This window comes from Lepidochelys kempii, chromosome 2 (genome assembly GCF_965140285.1).
Source record: "Lepidochelys kempii isolate rLepKem1 chromosome 2, rLepKem1.hap1, whole genome shotgun sequence".
NCBI classification, from domain to species: Eukaryota; Metazoa; Chordata; order Testudines; family Cheloniidae; genus Lepidochelys; species Lepidochelys kempii.
This window is the reverse complement of record NC_136381.1, coordinates 7,397,302-7,416,353: the sequence shown is the minus strand read 5'-3', so window position 1 is coordinate 7,416,353 and position 19,052 is coordinate 7,397,302. Positions and strand designations below refer to the sequence as shown.

The following is a 19,052-nucleotide window of genomic DNA, read 5'->3' as shown; positions in this document are numbered from 1 at the left end:
ATTAGCAGAGCAGAAACTCTACGGGCAGTGCTATTAAGGATTGAGATGCCTTAATTTAACGGCCAAATCCTGAGCATCTCAAACAGTTTTTAACCAAGGACCTGACCCTGCAACAGAGGCCTGAGCCTGTGCAGAGATCCACTTTAGTCGCTGGTTTCTGACCAAATCGTCCTTTTTGCACGATCAGCGGGAATGGAGTGAAAACTGCATGATGAGCTCAGGGTTTGGCCCAGAAGCCTATCAAATTTGCCTTTATAAGGACAGATGAGAGCTATTATGATTCTGTCTATCTATTAGCCCCAAAGGGTTCATTTACAGTCTTATGTTAATTCTAGTATACTGCTGGAATAATGACAGATTCTTTTCTCCCCTTTTTGTTTTCAGTGCTAGCAGAAAATAATGGCATTAAATCACTCTCACACACATGTTCAAAACCACTACCATCCAGTGCAACCTCTGATCTCTCTTCTGTTGGACACTCTTAAGTCAGCTCACAGTGCCTGGGTATTTCAGGAGTCTCTAGCAGTAGATCATCATACAGACAATGAAAAAAAGCATGCCCTTTCCATCTGAAACCAAAGAGTTGGGGTGGGAAAAGCAGAGTGGTGCCTGAGCATGTTCTTTAGGGCAGGGAAAGCTGTATGGGGCTGGGAGTGTCTCTCTCTTGATGTCTGTCTAGCTATGGGAATTTAATCAGTGCTTGGTAAATAGCAATTAACATGTGTGTCCAGCTTCCATGGTCGTCCATACAGGCTTGTCTACACTGGGAAATTACATTGTGCTAGAACACACTCTGAGGAGTCAAGGTAGATGACGTGATGCTAAATGTGACTTAGCACATAGCATAGACAGGGAATATCAGGTGTAACATTTTGTCAGCTAGTTGTGGTTAGCCCTAAGGTTGATGAATCCTGGTCACATGCCACGTGAGGAACATTGTGCATATGCTCGGAATATCGTGACCAGCTGGGACAATGCTAAACAGGACAGTGCTTGTCTACAGAGATTCTCAGCTGGTATAATAAGTGCAGCTCCATGGAAGTCAATGGAGCTACAACAGTTTACACGAGCTGATCCTAACTGTCTCATGTTCTGTTACCATAACTCCACAATGTACAAGGTCGTGCTCTTGTACAGCATAATCTCCCAGTTTGGACAAGGCCTGGGAATTAGACACATGTACCTGGGTTGGAGAGAGGGGACATGACACAAGGTAAATAAGGTAACAAGTGACAATCAGAAACAAGCCATAGCAGGTAATAGGAGACATGCTCATTTTGGGAGCATAAAGCAAGGCAAGGTTGCCAGTTTATAGGAGATATATTTAAAGAGGACAAAAAGAAAAGGAGTACTTGTGGCACCTTAGAGACTAACCAATTTATTTGAGCATAAGCTTTCGTGAGCTACAGCTTATGCTCAAATAAATTGGTTAGTCTCTAAGGTGCCACAAGTACTCCTTTTCTTTTTGCACATACAGACTAATATGGCTGTTACTCTGAAACCTGTCATTAAAGAGGACAGTCACTCTTTGTCCGATAATAGAACAGCCTTATATGGAAATTCAGAAAAAGTTGAGTAATCTGATTTGTCTAATCAAAGCAAAACAGCTTGTTGTTTTCTGCCCTAGTGTTACCTAGGATCCCAGGACATTACACCTCTTCTTTCATGAACAGCTGCAATTTAACAGGCCCTTTTCCTAGGGAAATAACTTTTTAAGCATGGAAAAGCAACACAAAATTCTTTAGATTCCATGATGATTTTTTCAGGACAACCAGCATCATGCTTTGCAAACACTACATGTTAAATTAGTCCACAATGCAAACACCCAGAGTACAAGGAATCTTTACTGAATGATTACCCAAACGTTACATACGTAATGGTGTGATGTTACAGAGGAAAAGCAAAAAACTGGGCAAGCAGCCTGCCCAGCTGGCAGGTTCCTCTAATGTCCAGAACTCCAGCTTTGCCAGGAGTACAAAAGATTTGAGATGAAAGGTCCTAATTAACATTTGCTACAGTAGCTTGCAATCCTAAGGGGCAGGGAAAAAAAAAAGACTACAGAGCTAGCACTGCATGAAAAATGAGGCATACATAGGTAATATGGTGGGCTTGTCCTCACTGCTAAAAAAGATGCAATTTTTTAACTTGCGGATACTAACATGTATGAATTATCCCAAGGGAAAAAAAAACATAGTGAAGACCAGGCATTTTAGTTTTACCGTAAGTCAGCCCCTGGAAGAGGTATAGAGCTGTTAAAGACATGATTTACCAGGCAGTAAAACTGAAGTGCCTGGTCTTCTCTGTGGTTTTACCTCAGGGCAGCTCATGCGTGTTAGCTACCCTGAGGTAAAAAATGCACCTTTTTTAGCAGCGAAGACAAGTCCTGGGCAAACTAGTGATTTCCACTGATTTCCACACAAGGGAGAGAGGGTGAGAGAGATGTAGTTTAGGTGTCAAAACACAAACACGGTAGCCAAGAATTACTGGCCAGATCATCCAGCCAATTATCTGTCCAACACTTCACTGATTTTAATAGGAGGTCCTGCATGCACACAACAGGATGATCCCAACTACAATGACTCATTGTGTGACGTAAGCCAAGTCACTTGGGCTGTGATTTTCAAACGGGCCTTAATCCTTCCTACCACACAAGGGTATTAATCAAGGATTATTAAATGTTTTGAAGAGAACAAAATTACAGAAGTGCTAAGCATTGTGATTTGCATTTTATTTCTTTACGGTGATACCCTGTTGTGACAGAGAGCTGGGAAACAACAGCTGATCCAGCACTCTGGCCACTGCATCTCTGATTAGTTGCTCTGGGGTAGAACTGATTAAGAAGAACTGGGCCTAATTGATGGATTGGGCTGCGCTTTGGAGTGCTAAAAGGCTAATTAGTCCTTTAGGCAGAAAGTAAAAAAGAAAGGGGAAGGTGGGGAAGGAGAGAGAGGGAAGCTTTCAGAGTCACAGCCCAGAGGGATCTCCCAGGAGGAAGATCCTTTCTGTGTCACCTCTCCTTGGCTAAGGGAGTTAAGGACTGTATGAAACTGTAAACAGGGAACTGCACTCCTCTGTGAAAGTGGTGGGGAAAACACTGCAAAATAAACCACATAAGGTGCTGACCTGAATAAGGTCTCCAACTATTTGTAACTTCAAAAGAGACCAGAATGAGACCCTACCCTGTCACACCTCTGCTTAAGGTCACCTGCTGTCTATGATCAACCCATGTTAATGGACAGCAAAATCTTCTATGTGAAATTACATAAGTGAAAGTGAATTCCATACTTAATGGCACCTAAGTCAAAGTGCTCAGGGTGGTGGGTTTTTTCATTTTTTTTGTTGCACTGTGTCAAACAGTCACTGGTTTTAATAGGACAAAATCAGGATCCCCACAATGGCCATTATTAATTGGTTTCACTGGGTAGGTATTTGTGTGAGGGCTGGTTGAAGAACAGGAGAAAGATTTTGCAAACACATTTAAAATTGCTTCTTGTTTGCAGGGTTTGAAATGGGTCCATTTTGTTTTCCAAAACATTTTTCATGACATTTCTTTAAACAAAATGATTACTATATTTTTATCAAAAAAATTTCCATAAAAAATGTCAGTAAAAATACAGTGTGAGACACTGTGAAAAATGGAACATAATGTCAAAATGTTCCTTTTTTGAATAAAGGCCACTTTTCGATGAAAATGCTTTAGTGAGAAAAATTTCAACCAGTTCTAATTTGTACATAGTATGAATCAAGTCTTGTGTCATTCTTTAGGGTCTGTGACTGTGAGGTGCTGAGAATCCTTAACTCAAAGAGCACTTCACAGGACACATCGTGTTTTGCTCCGTGCTGGATTGAGGACTTACCTCTCATTGATAGATATGGGAGTTCTTCCAAAATAAAACTTAAAATGACAGTGTTTGGGCATATCAAAATGTGTGTAAATCCATATGCAAAATCAGGTCTATAGAGTATGTAATATATGTGCTCTCCCAATTTATAAATTAAGGTAAGTGGATCAGGTTGACGTAATGAGGTACAATTTGTAGCTCCCTGAGCCATCAAGACCTGGGGGTATTAATCCCCAATGGAGGGCAGACAGCATCCACATCTCTACGCTATCCAAGGGTTTCTCATGGGAGATGGCAGCTCTCATTTCCGCAAAGGGTAACAGAAAAGACCCCTGCCAAGGTGTTGTGCCAAATGAGTGAACCAAGCCAGCACTTTTTAGAAATCTTGCTATTGACTCCTTGAAGATCAAAGTGGAGCAGACGTTATAACCACCATGAAATGCCACAATCTGCTGCTTGCTGGATTTGCCTTCTTCAAGGGCCCTGTGCCCTAGTTTATACCAGCAGAAGTGGGTGTCAAGTAGTGTACTAATATTAACATGACTTTAGTCCCAGACAAAGCAGTGATTTGCACTGCTTTGTAAATGACAGATGCCCTTAAGATGTGGTTTGGAAATATTTAAACCTCCATAAAACCTATGCAAATTGCAGAATTATATCATAGTGTCAATAGCTTATCATTTATGCAAAATTCATTTTACATGCATTATCAAGCTCAGAATATTTTGCAAGTCCATTCAAACCTATAATTATGCCAAAATAAATAAAAAATAAAATCTCAGAGACCCAAATGTATAATCTATCTACTCCTATAACTCAGTGGATTTATCCAAAGGTGTCAACTCTTCCCAGTCAGAGGAAAATATCAAGACAATGTGTCCGATACATTTTAAAAAAGGGTGTGTATGTTTGCTTGTTATTTTGGAAAGGCTGAATTTTGCCTCCAAAGTAAAATCCATGATATTTATGATTTGTCTTTCCCTTGCAGTGGTTGATTTGATTTACTTAACCTATTTGTAACATGCTATCCCACACTCTACCCTTATAAGATAGAATGTGACGCCTACCAGCAGAAATAAACCAACAACTCAGCTGCTTGTACATTTATGACCCTACCAGCTCAATCCCAGGACTTCTGGGAGTTCAGAGCACAGCAATGCAGCTTCCTGATAACAACTTCAGATGAACGGGGCTGCATATTCACAGCAGTAGAGAATTCTACTGGTGGCAAAAAAAAAACAACAAAAAACCCATCATAAAAAGAAGAGACCCTTGTCTACGCAGCTAGTTTCTTGTACAAAATTAGTTGGCTCATTAGCTGCAACTACACCAACCCAGTCACATTAAGAAGATCAAATACAGAACAGCAGACACATCTTTAGGCATTAGTAAACGTATAAGTCTGTAATCACCCATTACTCTTTTCTTTACAAAACACAGGCATTGTCTTTCTAACACCATTAGCATTATAAAAAGAATGTGCAACCAATAAAGTAAGAGACAGAAACTCAGAGACAAAGACTTCTAAACACAGAGACATAAAACAGGAAGACTCATACATTCCTTGCACCCCCTACCACTATAGGTGAAATGAGAAGAACAGAGAAGATTAAACAAACCTCTGCCTGCCTCCTGAGAGAAACGCTATTACAATGCATGGTACTGTTTAAGTACTCCTTTTCTTTTTGCGAATACAGACTAACATGGCATGCTACTCTGAAACCTATAATAAAACTGTTAGTCATAATCGTGTTGAGAAGAAGACAGAGTAAACTGGCTCCAAAGTATACACTTTTGGTTCAACAGATTCTGGGTTATGCCTTCAAAATAAAATGAAAAATGTGTGCCTCATATGAAATAGATAAATAGCAACTTCAGAAAGACTTGGATGCCACTGTGCACAACTTCTGCAGAAGTGATGCCCTGCACTGACACATAACTCCACGTCTTACCCCAGGAACGGTTAGACATGAAAGAGCCAAGTGAGGATTCTGCAGTGCACAGAGAACCAACGAATGCTTAAATATATCCATCAATATAATTGTCTCCTCTGATATTTAGGAAGTGTTACCAACTGAATGGATATGAATATGTAGACCCCGTTCTGTTGTACAAAGGTTACCAGAATGTTAAATCCAGGTATTCAGGGACCATTCCCAGGATGCATTCATTTTTCAGATTCCCAACTGAGCTACAGGACAGTTTAGTTAATGATCCAGCTGTCTGATTTTCCAACTTCTCTCGTTTTATTGTATTTGACAGCAGACTCCATTCAGTCTCCAGAGGACTCTTCATAACAAAGAAATTTCTGTGCCACGAAGCGATCAGTCACGGAACATACATGAAGAGTCTTCCAAAGGGACATGAAGAGGCTTGCAGAGGACAGGAGTGATGGCTCTTTCTGGTGGATCCCAGGATGGTGTGTAAACTCTATTAAGCATGCTACATGTTAAATCCTATGACTCTGCAAATGAAGCGTCACTCTTTTGAAAAGACATCAGCCTTCAAGTCAAGATGGAAGTACCCAGCTATGGGAAATGATGCTGGCCAAACAGGGCTAGTTCCAGGGGACAGAAGAGACTGGTGTAGGATGCTCCCCCAACCCCCAAAACAAATAATCTCAGTGATCCCACATTTACATCAATACAAACACATTTCCCTTCCATAGAGTCATTTATTAAGACTGGGGGGAAATGACAATGCTGCATTCAAACTAATATCAGCCCAGCTCAAGGACTACATTTATTGACCCACCGGGACAATTTTCTCTCTCCCTCAATGTAAGAAGAAGATGAACCAACTACCACATTTCTCCTGTTTCCTGGGCAGGCCTGTACGCTCTAGGCTGGTATACACCAGGTGTGTGAATTCTCTAAACTATTCAAGCCTCCATATCAGGCTGCATTACTGAATTTCCCTTCCTCAGCCTTATTATTCTTAGTCCGAGATGTCCAGACTTCAGGACATGGTTAAGTGCAATTTCAGCATCAACCAAAATCTAAAACCCACGCAACTCAGACTCAGCAACAGGAGAAGGCGGATGGGTGGCAAATGTGACAATAAGACATGGAAGAAAAACAGGGGTGAAGAAAGTTCTCATCTTCATGTCACACAGCTTCCTTTCCCTGCCAGCAGGTCTTGCTGTGAAAGTTGTACACCGTTGATCTGTACACCTTTAGGTATGACAAAGAGGTAGCTGGAGCTGGCGAATAAAGCATAGAGTGAGTTCCTGTGTTTCCTGTGCTGTAGTCTTGGACTGATTGTGTGGATGTACCAGTCTGTGGTTCTCTTACTCTTTTCAGGAACCAGGTTGCGGGTATGTATGTGCTCTACTTGAGGAACGAGTGTTGGTGGCAAAATGGCCCGATGGGAGGGGTGGAGGGTGGGATGAGCAATCGTTATAATCCTAGTAAAATGCTTTCAGAATAATCTGGCGCTCAGCTGTGAGAAATGTGATGAAGCTGCAAACAGTGAACTTACTTGTGATGTTTGATGTAGGATGGTTTACTTAAGGAATTGGCTTTTGCACTGTTTCGGGATACCAAAGACATTGTTTATGTATATGGGAGAGGAAAGCATCTCCTTCTTCCTGATGGGCATGAGAACAGCAGTATTTTTTCCGTCATGGGTTAAAAAAATGCAACGTGCACATTATTTCAATCATCCTGACTCCCTCTTGCAACACACATAGCAGATTCCAGAGATGGGCAGATGTGTGTTCGCCCAAATCATGTGCTAATGAGAATGATATTGCCAGCTATGTCAGTGATGTCTCCTTCAAATCTGCTCGATGTAGGGCTAGATTCTCCTCGCACAAATACCAATTATACATTGACTTCTTGGAGTTATTCCTGATTTACATCAGTGTATGTGAGAGGAGAAACCAGCCCATACAGTGTACAAAATATCCTTTGACAGAGAATGATGGGTAAATTTTGAGGTGATGAGTACTGTAGAGTGTCTTAATGTGTGTGTGCTTTTGTATAGGTAAATGTTGCTCTGACAATTGCACCAGTGTAACTTACTTCTCAAGGTGTCAACTCCTTGACTCTGTCCTTGGATGGTTTGAGTGGAGAATGTTTCTGCTACCATTCGCTCCACTGGAGTGAGGACAAGGGACTGTGGTGGCCCTCCTCCAGCGGCAGCTCTCTGATATTCCCCAAGTTTTTTCCTCACTACCCCACGGAGATCTCGCCATTTGTGTTTCAGATCCCCCATGTCCCGCCTGCAGTACCCCAGAACATTGACAGCTTGTAGGATCTTATTCCACACTCTGTGCTTCTTGGCTGGGGTCCCCCTTAAAGCCCCAAAAAGTAGCTGGTAGTGTTTGGCGACCTTTTGCACCAGCACTTCAGTCTCCTGTGGACTAAAATTGGGTTTCCTTGTCTTGGTCCGTGAGTGTTGTCCTTGACGTGGCATTCCAGCAGTATAGTGTGTGAACATAGTAACATTCCCGTGAGCAGCAGGGTCAGAAGTAGAAGCAACCAACTGAGCAGCAATCGCAGACTCTGGTGTGGAACTTCTCTTGCATGTCAACATGTTGAGGTTGGTTCCTAGAAAGGTACCAAATGCTGGGTATTTATATGTTATTTAATAAGGTAGCGTGTAAATTCCAAATGAGGATTTGCACACCTACCTTATATTGTTTAATAAAAAAGCAGTGTTTCCCACACCCATGTCTGAATCCTTTTTGAAAATGTAAACTCCCGCCCACTTGTTGATCCATGGCTGTGCAAGCCTGTCAGAGTTTCTCTCAGAGTTACATATGTAAATTGACATCTCAACTAACACATGGGAAAAGTCCAGTGCCATTGAAATTGCTGTCTGCATAACTACCTACAGGAATTAACTTCATTTCCTTCATGAGAGCTTGTGTCAATTATACAAAGGAGCAACCTCTCACAGGTGATCATTCACTCACTACCAATGCTAGAGTAAAACAGGACTGTTAGTGGGGATCCAGTATAGATTTATGGATCATATCCTGCAACGTGGCAGGGAGGCAGACTAGATGATCCAGTATCTATATGTATTTGAAACCATTCGGGCCTGCTACTGCCCTGGACTGAAAAGATTCTTGTGCCTGATGCAATGATAATCTGTGTCACTATTTTTTAATGAATCCGGCCCATTGGTATTGTGATTCTCAGTTACACGTTCATTTAACCACTAAAACAGAGGAAACTACTGCTACTGGGAACACCGATCACAATCCTTAGGGATGGTGATATATGAACAGAAAATACAAAATGGCAGAGATGCAGCCTCTAGGATTCTACATTTTTCCTCCTTCATTCATTCCGCCCATCCCTTGCATGGCAACAAACTTCCTTCCCTTTAAGAAGGGCTGTGGTCATGTTGCCTCAGAAGCTAGCCAACTTGGCAGCTAGGTGAGCTACAGAAGGTTCCTTGAAAGAACACAGGCCTCCTCCACCAGGTGAACACAAACTGCCTTTCTATTGCTCCCAGGAAGACCAGGGCAGGCACAAGTGAGTGTGAGATCTGATCTTGTATCATGGACACAAGAGCCTGTTTTGCTGGCTAGCCTGATTCTCCTCATTTAAATAAAAAAAAATACTTAGTGGGGGAGTGACAGTTGCAGAACTTTCATCTCCTATGTATAACAGGTGGAAATTAAACCCCTGGATGTGATGAGAACTCCCCCTGATCATCATCAATGTTGAATTTTCACTGTGGGCGTTTCAATTCCCTTTACCTTCTGATTCCTCTCGTTTGTGTGTAACATAAACCTCAAAGGATAAACAGTGGGAACTTGCAGCAGCTGAGTAGGGGGATATCTTGACTGGCTGATTTACTGAAAAGCTACTCAGAAAGAAAGAAAAAGGTTAACAGTGCTACTGGAAAAAGAACACCTCCTATATAAAAGCATGATGCTGGTTTAAAGACAAAAAGGTCCTACTTTCTACAGCTTTCCGCTTTCTCCCAGGCAAGTTAATATTGGGGCCACAAGGGTAATGGCTTAAAAATAAATCTAGCCGTAAGGAAATTCGTGACAAGGGTCATGAAACTAACTGAAGTGTGTTGTCATGTCCCTCGAGGCATTAACATCTGATACGCCTCCTGAAGCCCAAGCAGATTCAGAAGTTATCTGTGCACAAAAAGAACTGCCAAACAAGCACAAGATCAAAAATGAATTGTTGCAGACATCATCTTGATTTTGCTCTCTGTCTGTGAATGAACAGTCTATGTGATGGCATTTGCATATTTCTGTTTGGATGGACATGTCTGCAGCTTAACGGATGCTTGCCAAAGACTGTGTGCTAGGCGAGGAAACAGTGTGATCAACAGTCAGACTGGAAGTATTTCTCCTTTTGTGATTTCCCTCTTAGGGTCTGGTCCAACTCCCACTGACTTCTATGAGACCTGCAAGTGCTCAGCATCTCTGCCAATCAGGCTTATTTTATATTTAGGTCGCTAAACATGGATTTAAGAGTCTAACTTAGGCGCTCAGGTTCTTAGGAAATTTTGGCAATTGTTTAAGGCACTGGATAGTTCATTTTATCTCATACACACTGTAAAACAAGAGGGAGAGAAACACAGCTGACCCTTCCTTCCTTTAGCTGTAACCGGAGATGGTCATGAAAGAGCTGAGGGGACAGGACATTTTAAAAGATGTGGCTCTCCTATATTTTGCCTCCATTTCTTCCCCCTACTCCCACTGGTCTCCACTCCCTGTCAATGATGCTCTTGACGTTGGAGAAAAAAACAGTCAATGGCTAAGCATTTCCTCTGTTCCCCTGCCTTCCACCAAAGCACAAGCATGCTGTCTCACTATGGTCCAAAACCCTGCTGGCGGGGGAGCAAGGAGGGGGTCAGGCTCTAGACATATGTTTGGACTGTGTGTGTGTCAGAATATTATCGCTGAAGCTTTATTAAGCAGAATCAAGCTATACAATTTTCTGTAGCTACACTAATTGTTCATTCCAATTCCAGAGGAAGATTAACAATTTCTTCCCATTCTAGTTATGGCTAAGTCTTCCCCTCCTGATATCCAACAGCCAATGGATTGTTCTTCCTGTGAAATCTATTTTTATGCTACTACCACCAGTAACTATCCCAAATATCAGAGGACAGCTTTTCAAACCCAAGGAGATTTCCATGTACAGAATCCCCTCTAGTACAAGACGAATGGTCTCAGTGGCAACTCAGTTGTCTTAAGCAGCCATGGAATTGGGATCATTTTGGCCCCTTAAACTCTTTTGTAGGTGAGTTGCCACCTCAGATCTGAATGGCAAAATCAGATAATAAAGGACATACCTTAACACTAATGGTGATACCTACCTATTGTGTCTCCTTGTTCATAAACCATAGAGGCCAGGTCTTTAATGATCTGGTTGACGTCCAACATGTCACTCTGAAAAGGTGAAAGGTCACAGTTAATGATCAACAGACACATCAAACCCCAAAAGAGTTGCCCGGTTTCTCAAGCTTGGAAACATGTATTTTTTCTTCTGCAAAGAACAGTGATGACCAAATATTCTCACTATACCTTAAAAGGGCCCTTAAACAACACCATAATTTGTTGCACTTCAGTTATCAAACTTTGCACTTGAACCAATTGAGTTGCCTTGTAAAAGGAGGAAATCAAAAAATTAGACTACATAGCTGCTTAGAATAACTGTGCAGCACCAAAGAACAAAAACCAGCCCTCCCCTTTTTCTAAGGAGCTGTGTTTGAGCGATACAATTCATTTAGGACCGCTGATTCTTATATACTAACTCAAGTTCTCTCAGTGTTGCGTGTTTGTGGTGAAATACCATTACTAAGTGAATGGAGAGCTGATAGAAAGACTGTCAGATTTTGAAATTTCTTTATCTTTAGGTCAGTTAGAGCAAAGCTAAGTGATGAAAGGATCTGTTTACACCTCTTCAAAGTGTCAAAACATTAACTAGTTAAAGCAACAGTAGCTCTTTGAATTAAAAAACAGCAACTGAAATATTGTTTCTAAATTAGAGCCTGTAACAGCCTAGCATGTAAGAACATTTACAATCAAATCTTGGCTTCATGTAACTCTGGCTCTAATAAGAATGATGAATCTGTAAATGGGATAATACTGAATGCAATACAGAAAAGGCTTCTATTAGCATACCAGAAAAGGACACTCTGACATAACTTGTTGCTATGACTTGATTTTTTATAGTGCCTTTCATGCAGAAAGATCCGACTTTGCTGCCCTATTTATCTTAGGACACAAAAACATTATGCTGAGTGTGAGTGAAGGCTGCTCAGGGATAACAGAACTAACACAAAATTTTAATACAGGTGCCACCATAATACAGCACTTCTGATATATAGATAAATCTGGGGAGGGGGGAAATTAATCAATTCGTGCCAAATACAATGCATAGCACCAGAGCGAGAGCAAACCCTTACTCCTCTGTGAAGTGTCACTGGACCACTAATGTCCACAGGGAGCAGACAAACTCTCAGGGCATGATCCACGCATGGTAACCACTTTTGGCAGTATTAACTTTCCTTTGATCCGCAGAGAGGTGTTTTCAGAGCTGGTGCATAGATGCAAGGCAAATAGGAGATCAACCCTAGTTTACTGTAAATCCAAGGGAGTTCACATGTTCTTGGGGAGGAGCGCCCTGTTGATTCTACTGGGACACTGAGGGGAAAAAAACACACATACGTATTCCCGACAACACATGTGAGAATGCTCTCATGGAGAAGTGTAGTTTCTCTCTCCCCTCAGACTCATCCCACACATTTTCTCATAGGAGATGATTTCCTCCCCTAACTTTTAAAATCTCTTGTAAGAGACTCCCTCACACAGTTAACGGAACAGTAGCCTATTCAGCTACTTTAAGCCGGCTTGGAGTAGAATCCGGGGGGCAAAGGAGTCTAAATGTCCCCAACCTGATGGTTAGACAACTAAATTATCCCCTTTGATTAATTTATAAATGGTTCCAAGAGTATCTACATTCATTTTTGAGGTTTATTATGTAATTGTGAGTAGAACAGTACTTAATTATACAATGTAGTCAAATCTCATTAATTTGTAATGAAGCCTGGGAGAACCATTGCGAATGACTGAATATGGCAAATTTACGAGCAAGTGAACAAATACAAGAAACAAAAGCTAAAAAAAAACAAAGGATAGGGTAATGCAGCACAAAATGCACTGTGCTCACTTCCTTGTCAAGTGCAGTCTAGCTTTAATTATGTATGAGAATATGCATAACTAGTAAATGTTCCACAGAATATTTTATAAAAGTAATGAAGTTTAAGTAACACGAGATCACACTCTGTAACACTATGGTAGTAAAGCATTGCCAAGAAGGCAGGTTCCACTGTAGAAATTGTGTGGCAGTTTGAAGGTGAGGATGATAAGCTTTAGTGAGCAAGAGGAAGTCAGTGTGGAGAGTCTGAGAAGGGAATTACATGGTTAGACTGGTGGCAGAAGATGATTTTTTAGCCTGTAAGGTGCTCAGTGCCTCTGGAAAGCGGTGAGTGTTTGCCATCTGTCAAGTGATTTCAGTGGGAGTTGTGAGCGCTCCCGTGGAGTTGAATGACCAGGCCCTTTATACTGTGTGTAGACTAGACAGAGGAAGAGAGGCAAACGGATGTGGCAAGACTGGGGGACACACAAGGGATGGTTGCAGTAGCTGAGATAGGAGATGACCAAGGCAAACATAATGTATGTATAATTTGTTTAACGCTCTCATACTTCAAGGAACACAAACAAGCTGCATTAGACATATCTTACATACAGAGAGGGAAAAACAAAGAACAAAAAAACCCTAGAAAATCACCAGGCTCAGATGGTTTTACAGGGATAATTTACAAATTCTTTTAAGAACTATTAACTCCCTGGTTAACAAGAATGTTACACCTCCCAACAGAAGGCTCATTTTAACATGCCCACAATTTCAGCATTCTTAAAGCCAAAGAGCAGACAGCCTGGATTATAAATCCTATCAGCACATTTGAGCACAGAACATACATTTTAAACATATTCACAAAAACAGCAATGAAAATGTTAGCTCCTCCCACAGCCATTCTCATTCCTAAAGGTGTCAAAGTTTAGCAATATGGCAAACATTTAAATTTGGCCCCACATGTAACCTTACTCTAAGGACACTCTAAATTCCAGCCACAAGAACAATGCTAAATAAACAAGAGGTGATTTCATTTGCATTCCAAAGGGACAGGCCAGGGATGTCCTCACTGTCCCTTCTCATTCACTTTTGGCCACATCCTGGAGTTCTTGATCAATACTGACTTAATCCCTTTTCAGGGAACTGTCCCACAGATATCAAAAGGAATTTGCCTGAGTAGGGACAGAATAAAAAAAAAACTGAGTAGAAAGCTCAGGGTTTGTCCCTTTATAGGGAGAACCTCTAGTCTTAAAAAAAAAATTAGACGGATGAATCTAAATTAACAACTAAATTAATTATATCTGTGTCTGCAGGTCATGTAGAATTCTATATGCAAACTCCTGGGTCAGCCCTGCCAGTCATTCTATGAATGATCAACAAGGGCTGTTATAAAATGAACTGGAAGCAGACAGAGATATTGGCGTAGGATCTAAAGGGAGTAAAACACAGCATATCTTTGTGTACGTCAATACAGGGAAGCAACCCAGGAAATATCTAAAATGTGTTACCCTTGGGATAACCCCCCCGTCCCCCCCACCCAACAGCACTCTCCCAGGGCCAAGGCAAATGTAACCATTGGGGAACACCCACTCCAGATGCGCAAAATGTGTTATCACAGGGAAGCACCGTTTACGGTGCTCAGTGTGCATTACTCTCAGGAACACATTCCTCCCACTACCCAGCCTGTGTCGCACATAGAAAAAAGCACAAGGATGGACATTTCTCAGTGTTTAAACTCAAACATAGTGTAAACCCATTTCCCATCCCTTCCGGGGGGGGGGAGGGGGAGGAGGGAGAAGGTGTTGGATCATATTAAAGAAGTTCTGTATTAAAATCACAAATGAGTTTGATTCCCCATAGTTTAAATTCCAGGGTACTACTAATTAAGGGGTCTCTTGATTTTTGGTACTGTTTCTCTCCCTCTATGTGTGAAACTTGCAAGCTGCTAATTGTGTTAGTACATTCTAAGACAGAGTCTGTTCTCAACGCAATTCTTTGTAACAACAACTACTCTCACAGAGAGAGACTCAAAGCAATACTCTGTAACAATAGAAACTGTACCCAGAGACTCCCCGCCCTTTTGTTGTATTCATCTCGCTTTAACAATTGTGATTAAAATAGAGATAGAGGATGTATGTGGATGGATGCTTGGTGTGGATAATAACTGAATGATTAGGGAGGTGCCAGCCTAAGAATCCAGTGTCCATCGGCTGAAGAAGGCGTCAAGTGGAAATAACCAGAGGACCCTCGGAGGGCAGACTGGAATCCACCCAACAGCCTCAAGAATGGGAGAACCAAAGAACAAGATAACATCTGGCAGCATGGAGCCATCAGGAATGTGACATTTGCTGATTGATTCAGCAACAGCATGATGAAGCAATTCCCATAGACTGGCATAGGAAGAAATTCCTATAAAAATGGACTCTAGAAAGTGAGAACTTTGGGGTCTGATTCTGCAAACCAACTTCCAGGAGCATCAGATGTGCATCTGACGAGGCCCTGATCCCTCCTCATGTCCAGGCCACCTGGCCAGTGGCTTGGCATGAGCAACTCTAAGGCTGGTAACTATGATAACAACCTTGCAGAACCTGTGTGTGTGTGTATGAATGAACGTGTGAATAAATATGAGATTGAATGGAATGTTATAGCTATAACTAACTGCTTACTATGATTCTTTCTGTATTCACAATAAATGTGGTATTTTGCCTTTTTCCCTTTAATAAGATCCTGCTGGTTTTTATTTTATTGGTATAACAAAGGGACATAGAAAGGCAGAGAGCTTCTTTGATGCTAGATGGACACAAACTAAATTTCACCCACAACAGTCTTTCCAGGAAATATTTTTCTCTTGTCTACAGCTGGGGAGAAAAAATGACATCCTATAAATCAAACTGAGCCAGGCTAAGCAACAACAGACTAGCAGAAAATTGTTTTGAGGGCAGAAGCTATCCAGAACAGCAATTACAGCCTGAGTTAGACCTCCTCTGGGACTGCTCAACAACCAGCACTGGGAGTTTCTTTTTCCTTCTCTTGCTCTATTTTGTTGTCTTAATGGTCAATGCCATCATGGCACCATGCTGAATAATTAAAATAGCTCTGTTGAGCTTCATCATCTCAGTCCCTAAGCTAACTGGGGACAGCAGGCTCCAGGAGCACTGCAGAGACACTGTGCTCAACAGCAGGAGCTGAGCAGATGGGCTCTGGAAGGCGTGATGTCTAGCTCTTATCAGACCATTGCGATGCCATTACGTAGGGCCTCCGAACAGGGAGGGATAGAGAGGAAGGATGCTGGAAACCTCTCCCTATTAACATGATTCATTTATTAGGGCCTAGGTGAGAAATAACACAGTACAGTAACTCCTCACTTAATGTTGGAGTTATGTTCCTGAAAAATGAGACTTTATGTGAAACAATGTTAAGCGAATCCAATTTCCCCATAAGAATTAATGTAAATAGGGGGGGTGGTTAGGTTCCAGGGAATTTTTTTTCGCCAGACAAAAGACATTATATACATATACAGTATAAGTTTTAAACAATTTTAAACAAACAGTTTAATATTGTACACAGCAACGAATGATTCTGAAGCTTGGTTGAGGTGGTGGAGTAAGAGGGTGGAATATTTCCCAGGGAATGTCTTGCTGCTAAATGATGAACTTGTACTCGGCTGAGCCCTCAACGGTTAATACGCTGTTGTTAATGTAGCCTCACACTCTACAAGGCAGCATGGACTGAGGCAGGAGGGAGGAAACACAACAGATGCAGGGCAGTAGCCGCAAACACTTCCCTGCAAAAACCTGAACATGATGATGAACCGATGCTATCCAGCTGGAGCGTACCACTCCCTCCTCCTGACAGCAATGCATGGCTGCACAGGTGTGGAATTTCCAAAGTGCTGGGGCGTGCATGCATGAGTAAGAGAGAGAGACATGCATTGCCCCTTTAAGTACTCTGACACCACTTCAAGTACATTGCCCTTTTAAGCAGATCAGCCAGTTCAGACAGGAAGCAACAGCTTCCTGCAAGATCCCCCCCGCCCCCCACACGCTGAGCCCTGTGACTGTCCCCTCCTGCGGGGGTGGGGGGCAGGAACAGGGGGATATCCTGACATCAGCACCCCTCTCCACCCCTCCCCCAGCAAGCAGGAGGCTCCAGGGAGCAGCTCCCAGGCAGAGGGCAGGGCAGGAGCAGCACAGCAGTGGCGGGAGGGACACCTGAACTGCTGCTGGGCAGCTGCCAAGCCACATACCTTACAGCTGATGGGGGTGGGGGGCTGCCGGCCCACCCGGTTCCAATCCCCAAGATGGGAGGGCTGCTCTTCCAGAGAATCCTGCCAGCACTGGACAAAGCAGCAGCTGCCAAACGACTTTATAAGGGAGCATTGCACAACTTTAAATGAGCTTGTTTCCTAATTGATCAGTAATGTAACAACAAACGATCGTTAACCGGGACAACGTTAAGTGAGGAGTTACTGTAATATGACAAGTTTCAGAGTAACAGCCATGTTAGTCTGTATTCACAAAAAGAACAGGAGTACTTGTTAGTCTCTAAGGTGCCACAAGTACTCCTTTTCTTTTTACTGTAATATGGCAGTCCATCTCTGGCCAATGTAGTGGAGTGAATTCGGATGTGGTGAATGGTGCTAGACTGATGGCTTGGAACACCAAAGCCCTTTATTTATTCAGAAAAGATGCAGGGACAGAATGTGCTTTCCCCTCACTACTCCCTGGCAACATGGTTCAGTACTGAGGTAGAGGCTAAAAGGGCAATTTAGTCACCATAAACTATTCAGTCCTTGGCCCGTCCACTGGGGCTGCAGACCGTATATTGGTTATCAGCTGTGACGGATTTTTTGTGATATACACACATGCTCACTAAGAACTGGACCAAGAGACACCAGCTCACTTCATATCAGCCACCAGACACCCATCAGTCTTTCAATCACTAATAACTTGGGCTGCTTTTGCACTAGTGACCTAGAGATGAAGGGTTCTCCATGCCATTGCCACGCCCCTTGAGCCACTAGGCGTCTGTTCTTGAAGGTGTTTCTCTACATTGAGGACTAAAGATAAGTGTCATTACTTGTGATGCTGACTAGCAAAAGTGTGCAAGAGATATAATAACAATAGCAACTTATAAGGCAGATGGTTTGTGAGTAGAGCTGAGCGAAATATTTGGGCAAATAGTAAATTCACTGAATAATGATTTTTTTCAGGACACCAAAACTATCTGTGAATTCAGGTTGAATTCAGTGAAGAGTTCCCCCTCCCCACCCCCTCAATTTTTTTCCAAAACAAACCATTTTGATATTTTGTTTTGAATCAACATTCAAACCATTTCATTTGACCTGAATGATTTTTTTTTTAAATTTCTCATTTTTCATTTTGGTATGTAAAACTTCATTTTGGTTCTAAACTAACTGATTCATTTCCCAGATTTTTCATTTTGGATACCCAACCAAAAAAACCCAAACAATTATTCAGTCACCTCTTCTTATGAGCGGTTATTTAATATCTTTTATCTACTTTTTACAGACACACACAAAACACTGACGTTTCCAAATTGTGCCCTCAGCTAAAATTATATGCAACCTTGGGTTCCTACTACCTTTACTCTTGTTTTGTGTTCTGTATGTCTTATTGTGTTTGGTCCCTATTTAGTCTGATGAAGTGGGCTTTAGCCCACAAAAGCTTATGCCCAAATAAATTTGTTAGTCTCTAAGGTGCCACAAGTCCTCCTCATTCTTTTTATTTAGTTTATAGACTCTTTGGGGCAGGGCTTTTCTTTCTTTGTAAGCATGTAGCACCTAATACACTGAGGCTGTGATCTGGATTGGCACCACTGTAAATGTGCATATTCCATCAGACAATCTCACAAGACCACCCCTTCCAGCGTGTGTGTGTGTGTGTGTAAATTGTTCCCCCTCCCACTCCCCTCCAAAAGAACGTCACCCAAGATGGTAGATAAAGGGTTGAGGCTTGGCAGATTACAAAGATAAAATGCAGTCTAATTCTGTCTGAACCAGCACAATGCAGAACGGTTATCTCAGCCCCCATTCGCCTCTAAACACTACATTTCAAGATAAGTG

General features: G+C 42.0%; 1 protein-coding gene across 12 annotated transcripts in view; it reads right to left on the bottom strand.

Annotated features, from left to right (window-relative positions):
• The window catches only part of TSNARE1 (t-SNARE domain containing 1), a 693,119-nt gene that overhangs the window by 208,540 nt on the left and 465,527 nt on the right, over positions 1-19,052 (bottom strand). For all 12 annotated transcript variants that reach the window (XM_073329996.2, XM_073329995.2, XM_078851414.1 and 9 more), the window contains one exon: positions 11,145-11,217. In XM_073329996.2, the coding sequence (XP_073186097.1) occupies positions 11,145-11,217 (73 nt within the window). The remainder of the gene's footprint in view (positions 1-11,144; positions 11,218-19,052) is intronic.